General features: G+C 38.9%; 1 protein-coding gene across 3 annotated transcripts in view; it reads left to right on the top strand.

Annotated features, from left to right (window-relative positions):
- Positions 1-7,563, top strand: part of git1 (G protein-coupled receptor kinase interacting ArfGAP 1) — a 44,398-nt gene that overhangs the window by 18,291 nt on the left and 18,544 nt on the right. For 2 of the 3 annotated variants that reach the window (XM_015395753.1, XM_015395751.1), the window contains exons 8-11: positions 842-884; positions 1,344-1,370; positions 3,575-3,623; positions 4,263-4,335. In XM_015395753.1, coding sequence (XP_015251239.1) covers positions 842-884; positions 1,344-1,370; positions 3,575-3,623; positions 4,263-4,335 — 192 coding nt within the window. The remainder of the gene's footprint in view (positions 1-841; positions 885-1,343; positions 1,371-3,574; positions 3,624-4,262; positions 4,336-7,563) is intronic. The other variant, XM_015395752.1, reaches the window with a different exon arrangement.

Here is a 7,563-nt window from a genome sequence, read left to right on the forward strand (position 1 = left end):
CTGACTTTTTTTCTCAGAATTCTGACTTTTTTTCTCAGAATTCTGACTTTTTTTCTCAGAATTCTGACTTTTTTTCTCAGAATTCTGACTTTAATCTCAGAATTCTGACTTTAATCTCAGAATTCTGACTTTTTTTCTCAGAATTCTGACTTTAATCACAGAATTCTGATTTTAATCACAGAATTCTGACTTTTTTCTCAAAATTCGGATTTTTTTCTCAGAATTTTGGATCTTAATGTAGATTGGCACCATGAAGGAAGAGATGTGGAGCTCTCAGCTTTACTGACAAAGATGTGAGTTGTCTGAGAGGGCCAGGTGGAAAATGACGGAATTAGGGAACTTTCTACGTGCCCGAGGGTTCCCCTCATTAATGGAGGAGCAGAAGGTCATTAAAACAAGAGAGCTAGTCTCTAAAACAGACATGGCTATGGCTTGATGCTAACATGTCTGTTAGCTGTCAGAATTCTGAGAAAAAAGTCGGAAATCTGAAAAAAAGTCGGAATTCTGAGAAAAAAGTTAGAAGTCTGACTTTTTTCCCATATTAAACTGAAATAAAATTTAAAAATCAGTTAACTTTTTTTTTTTTTTTCAGTGGCCCTAATCCTTTTCCGTACGGTTTGGTTGTGGAGGTGTTTTTTTTTAAATTTTTTTCCCCAAAGTAAAAGTGCTGACATTAAGGCTCGCTGACACCAAGTACCAATCCAAATACTAAATAAAAGTTTGCCACAACAGAGTTTTGATCATATTCTCTGATACGCTAAGCAGATAAATCCACAGATAAATAATTTGTTTTATATATTTTTCACCTTTTGACAAATTTCCTATTTTCCTCTTTTTTTAGATCACAAAAATGGCCACTATATCATTCCTCAAATGGCGGACAGGTATGAAAAGTGACATCATTTGTTTATGTTTTAAACTGACAGGTAACATGAAGTATATCTGTAATAGTACTTAGAGCTACCTAACCCACCAATGTTTTAAGTTTTAAAAAGTGATGCGGTTCAATGCTCTTACCACATGGTGTCGCCAGAGTGCATGTATAGAATTAGATCTATTTGAAACCTGAAGGTTTATTAAAACAGTTGGTACCAAATTTCTGACAATTTTTTGTTGTTGAAAACAAAACAAAAAATAATAACCCAGCCAATCTTAGATGTGAGTCCTGTTTCTGAGCCGCCATCTAACCTCCTCCTGTCTGCTCTGTTCTGGTGGACGGGTTCCTCATTATAACTATTAAAGCTGTTTTCATGTGGCTTGTCTTCCCCTTCTTTCTCTCTGTTTCTTCCTTTTTCTCACTCTTCCTCTATCCTCTTCCTTTTCGCTGCGCTTGGTGGAGCCAGAGCTCGTCCTAAGTGCCCGACACAGAGGTATCTTTACTCTCCTCAACAGCTTCTTCTCCAGTCTTTCATTTGTCTGCATTCTTCACCAGAATTAATCAATTTAAAGTAAAAAAAAAAGAGAAATTAAAACATTTCTGCTGGTTTTATAAATGAGTTATTGTTATAGGAAACCTCTAAAAAAAGACTGTGCTTAGAATTCCTAATCTGGAAGACGGCACATCTATAAAATCAGTTCTTAAATTCTATAATTTTTCATACAGGACTGGTTAAAGTTTAATCACAAATCCAAGTTTAATCACCAGGAAAAAGATGAGATAAAATCTAAGCAGTTAAAAAAAACTGCTAAGAAATCACTGACCTTCTTGTAAAGACAATGACTGATATGCAGATTGACAACTTTGTTTGGAAATAGGGTTGTGAAATTTTACATATTTCTAAAGTTGTAAACTTTCTATGGGATTTTTCTGGATTAAAAATTGAAAACTGCTGAGAAGTTTAACTATTAAAGATTTTGAACGTATTTGGGAGAAAATGTTTTGTTATAATCTTTGATCCTAGACTCCATACAGGATCCACTACAGCACATCCATGTTGTTTCCATGGAGTACTTCAAAGCTTTCAAAAGTTTTTAACTTTAAAATCCAAACGTATACATTAATTTGATTGAAGCCTTGTTTTTTGTTTTTCTTTTTTAAAAAAAGGTCTTCACACTGCAAAAACAATCTAGAGATAAGTGAAAATGTCTTAAATTAAGTGTATTTACCCTTAATTTGAGTAGTTAAATGAGAAATGAGCCAAATGAATGAGTATTTTTACTCTTAAAATAAGATAATTAGATAATATGCACTTGAAATAAGACAATGTAATTGTGTTTTCTTATTTTAAGTGTAAATTGTCTTGTTCCATTGGCAAAATGTCTCTTTTACCTCCTCAATCCAAGAATATTTTAAGATAAAATTACTTATCTAGATTTTGTTTTTTTCCAGTGCATTTTCTTTTGCTCATGTAAAGCTACTTAAAAAGCACAATTGAAGGCTACTGAGAGCCTTCTTTTATGAAACAAATTAACAACTATTACGTGCAGTCAGCCAATCAGCTTCCAGGTTATTAACGAGGCCCCGTCACATGATGGCGACTGGGATTTATTTGGAAAATATACACAATATACAAAATACTTGGTAAGGTGGAGTGTTGGCCTAGTGAATAGAGCGATACTCTTGTGCTCTGAGAAGGTTGCAACTACCCAGTTGGATCCCCACAGGATGGGGATCCAACTGGAGGAAGTGGGGGCGAGTTTAGTCCGACGACGGAGGGACATGAGGGCCAAAAAGAGCGGAGATCCAGGTGGAAAAAGGTTCCCAGCGTTCTCGTGCACCTCGCTTTTCTAGCGGGTCAAACTTCACGAGTTGTTTTCTGCAATTTCGGTCATAAAAACAAAACAAGCCGGCCTCCTGTCTGCCGTCAGCTACAATTTGGGAGAGGAGCAGCGGAGCGTCTGTGGAGGGGGCGGGACGTCTGGAGCCGAGGTATTGCATTGCACTCATTGCACTGATTATGTGCAGCATTTTTTGATGCAAAGCCTTTCAGAATCTGTAACGCAGCGGTATTATTATTTTTCAGTGAATGAGGTTTTAATAGGAATATGTGGAGTACAACTTCTCTACTTCTGTTATTTGCTGTTGTTTCTAAAAAAAAAAGCATAACGATATTACAGCTTTCATTGATTTATTTCAAATTTGAAACATTGTCTAGCTATTAAGGTGTTAAAAAAAATATATATATATATATTTGAATCGTATCGTGGTGTATTCTTGAATATCGAAAAATAATCGAATCGTTGGGTCAGGAAATCGATACTGAATCGAATCGCCATAATGGATGTGATTTACACCCCTATTCCTGAGCAAAACCCTTAACCCCACACTGCTCCACAGGCGCCACTAAATGGCAGCCCACTGCTCCCAAAGAGATGGATTAAACGCAGAAATCAGTTTCCCCATCGTGGGACAATAAACTGAGAACAGTTGAAGGCTTGGTTAGAGTCTGCTCTAAACCACTGATCTGAGAGCTAAAGGATCCGGTCCTCGATGCACACTGATGCTTTCTCCTAACTTCTTACTCTCTTCTCTATTTTCATGTTGTCCTCTGAATGGCCGCTGTCTTTGTATTTCCTGTCCTCACGTGCGCGCTGTTTGACTGTTTGTTTTTGTCGTTGTTTTATTTTAATTTAGTCTTGACCTCTCTGAACTTGCCAAGGCTGCCAAGAAGAAGCTGCAAGCGGTATGTTTCAGTTACAGCTCGAACATTTACAGTTGGCTCTCTATAATTACCTTTTTAAATCATTGACATTAGATCAACAACACCTTTTTTTTTCTAGATGCTACTACAACAATTGTTTCTATTTCTTTAAAAAGACAAAATAGTGCTGCAATAATATTCCTATCGATTTAGGATGGGAAAACTATCTGAAGCTCTATCCTGGTGGGTAAAAGCTGACATGTGCAAATATTTCCACACGCATTGAGCTATTTTAAGACGAGCATCTGGATTTTCACAAATTGGGTAGTTTTTTTTTTTTTTATATTCTAATTTACAAAACATCTCATGTTGGTGTTTAATGAATTGAAATAAGTAATAGAAACTCACCTTGAAACAGAAAACGTTTCATATCCTTTGATGCCCAAATGTAAGGAAAGAACAGGATATTGCAGCTATAGGATAAAGAATCTAATCTGAAGATTAAAACGTTAAACATTTTGTTATGATGAGGCAAGTTTTTTTTGCTTCCTTGCCAGATTGAATCTTGTCTTGTTGAGATCCATCTGTGCAGAACTGTGGTCTGCTAGTAATTCAGGCCTTCTAAAATGTTCCCTTTGGACCTTTTCTATTTTATTAGCAAATTGTTTGTCTGTGTTGCAGCTGAACAACCGGTTGTTTGAAGAACTAGCTATGGATGTGTATGATGAGGTGGATCGCAGGGAAAACGACGCAGGTGAGTGCTGTCCTTCTCTTTCAATTCAGATCAGTTGCTTTATGTAGCACCTGTGTGCCGCACACATGCAATAAGGCAGGCATCACCGTCCTCGATCCCCGCCGTTCTGCAGGTTTTAGAGGTTTCCCTGCTTTGGCACAGCTGGTTATAATGATTGCAGTAGAACAAAAGCCTGTTAATCAGCTTTCAATTAAAATCAGCTGTGCTGGAGGAAAGAAACCTCTAAAACCTGCAGGACAGCGGGCCTCGAGGACCGAGGTTGGGGATGCCTGATTTAAGGCACATTACAGAGCCTGTTGAGTAAAATTCCCTAGACGGATTGGTAAAGAGTTTTCATACACTGTGAGATTTTTTGCCCTTTTCAGGCTGACTTTCCAACTGTGCGAGAATTTTTCGATCAGGCCGACTTTCAGATCGTACGTCATGTAGTGTACAGGGGGTAACGAGGGGCGATCAGCCTCTAATGACTGCCTCCCGATCAGGAATCGAAAGGTCGGGAGAAAATCAATTGTGTTTGAAATTCAGTCGGCCGTCGTGGGCAAATCGATCAGAGCGCAAACAAGAATTCTTCTTGTTCTTCCTCTCAGATGAAAACACAGAAGCATGATGGAGGTGCAATGAGTGAAATGGCCGTAGTATCCACGTTTGTTCATGTTTTTATCCAAATATGTTGTCGCCTTTTAGTAACCTGACTCTGCCAGATGGATTTTCTCCGCATATCCATCTGGAAACCTTCCGTTGAAGTAATTTTGGGAAGGGGCAAAAGTACTGGTTAGCTGATTGGCCTATGTTGGTGATAGACGGGCCAAATAAACCAATCAGATCAACGAAGCATATGACGTACTAACAGAGCGACGACGAAAACACAAACCACAAGCCAGGCTACTCTTGCCGAAACCAGTCGGGAGAAGAGCAAAAACATCTTTTCCTCTGAGAAAAGCCTCCAGAGCAGTGTTTTGCTCTTCTTTCAGTGAAGAAATACTCTGTAATTCCGATAAAACTTGCTCAATAGCCACGCTAACGCTAGTTTCATCGGCTGAAGCCGCCATGTTCTTTAGACTGAATTGTCGCGCTTCTCGTTGCGTCACACCTCAACCCGCCTCAAAGCCAACGCTGATTGGACGTTCGTTTGGTGAACGGCTCCAAATTTTCTTTAACGGAAAGTAGCCAGACTGATCTGCGAGTGAAACCTTGAAAGCTCGCGAGATCAGGATGGTCTCACGAGGCTAGCCTTTTAGGGCTTTCAGCACAAAATTGCACAAATTGCCAAGGCAGCGCGTTTCACGCTAGTGAGCTTCAAATTCCCCTTCTATTTGTTTGGCTTCCGGATAGACGAGTCCGAGTAGCGCCATCTCACTGCGGAGCTGAGTCCAACGTAGTTTTTAGATGTACAGTGTGAGCAGGCAGATCGCATCCAGCCATTGACTTTGGAAGATTCGTTCTTCATTGAAGAGCATGAAGAGACAGTGATTTTCAAGTGGTTCACACTTTTTTGTTTGGTATTTAAACTGCAGGTTTCCCCCATTTGAAAAGGCAGCTTGCTTCCAGAGATTTCACAGGATTTCACTCAGAACAACCAAAGTTGATTCTTTCCTTTTTTCTCTTTTATTTGAAAGTTCAATCAACAATAGTAGTAGCAGCAGCAGTAGTAGTAGGTGAAAAACCTTTAAATATAAACAGAAAACACAATGATTAACATCCTTTAAATAACAAAATTGTTCCTGAAACAAAATATAAGATTTAAACTCAAAATCAAACATATTCAAAGAATTATTCAGTGATACATTTTAACATTCTAGTGTTAATTTACTTTCTCAAATATATTTTAAATGATTCCTCTTTCTTTTTCTTTTTTTATTTTTACTTTTCTTAATAATTTAACATTTCAATCTAAATATTCAAATAATCTGTGGCTCACTGGCTCCTTCTCCTTGGAACAAACTTTCCTGCAGTGCATTCACCCAGGCACCCTCATAGTGCTCATTGCTGCTTAGTGAGTGAACATCTCCCAACTGATCGCTTAATTATCTGCACCTGTCTCCAGGTTGGGAGACACTCTCCCCTATACTCAGAGGAGGGCGGGGCATGAATTCAGCTCAACAGTGATGTTTGCCCACATTGTCATTGATTTGAAAGCAAAAGCTCACACCAAGCATGCATGCAGCGACAGTGGAGAGGAAAACTCCCTTATAACGGGAAGAAACCTCCAGCAGAATCAGGCTGAGTGTGAGCGGCCGTCTGCCGAGGCCGACTCGGGTTCAAGGAGACGGAAGAACAGATATAAGAGAAAGAGGCACTGATCTATAAATACTTTCTATGTTAGAAAGATTAATAGTAACTGAACCCCACATGTGGCTCTGTCTGGGAAAGAAACAGTTAAGCAGCTCAGAGCCATTTTTCATGTCAAAGGGATGAAAGAGAGCACTTCCAGTTACAGTAGTCACAGTAAAAGCTGAGCCTGTCGCCACGTCTAGGAGAGAAATGGGACTAAGCACTGAAAAACAGACCCAACTCTTCAGATGTTGACGGCAGCAGCACAGCTGATATTTTTCTCCAGGATGGAGTCACAGTCAAACAGGAACAGACCAGATGAAGCTACTATGAGAAAAAGCGGAAAGAACAACTTAGAGGCGATGATGTCCTCCAGCAGCTTAAGCCTATAGCAGCATTACTACAGAGATAGCTCAGGAGAACCTGAACCATTCTAACTAGAAGCTTTATTAAAAAGGAAACTTTTAAGCAAAGTCTTAAGAGCATAAACAGTGTCTGCTTTACAGGTTGAAATATTAATATGTTTGTTTGCAAGTGGGAAGATTGTGTCGCAAAATTGAAGTTGAGAATATGTCTGTACCGATATAGGCCAGCTAACCGGCAGTGCACAGAAACAGCTGGGGAGGAACAGCTCTGCAATAGTTGGTGCTGAAGCTGAGGGAAACTTCTTTTCCTTCAGTTCTTTTCTCTTTTTTCCCACAAAACAAGAAATTGTCGCACTGGTGAGTAGGGATGGGCGATATGGACTAAAAAATGTATCACGATAATTTCTCTTATTTATCACTGTAACGATAAACGACGATAAAAACTACCAGCAAAATATTTTGTATTATAAATCTGTCACTAAATTCTGTCTTGAAAGCCCTACAAAATACTAGAAACCACTAAACTATATCAATTAGGGATGCACGATATTGGGATTTTGGCTGATATCCGATATTTTAAAACTCATGTAGC

This window comes from Cyprinodon variegatus, unplaced genomic scaffold (genome assembly GCF_000732505.1).
Source record: "Cyprinodon variegatus isolate N-32 unplaced genomic scaffold, C_variegatus-1.0 Scaffold759, whole genome shotgun sequence".
In the NCBI taxonomy this organism is placed as follows: domain Eukaryota; kingdom Metazoa; phylum Chordata; class Actinopteri; order Cyprinodontiformes; family Cyprinodontidae; genus Cyprinodon; species Cyprinodon variegatus.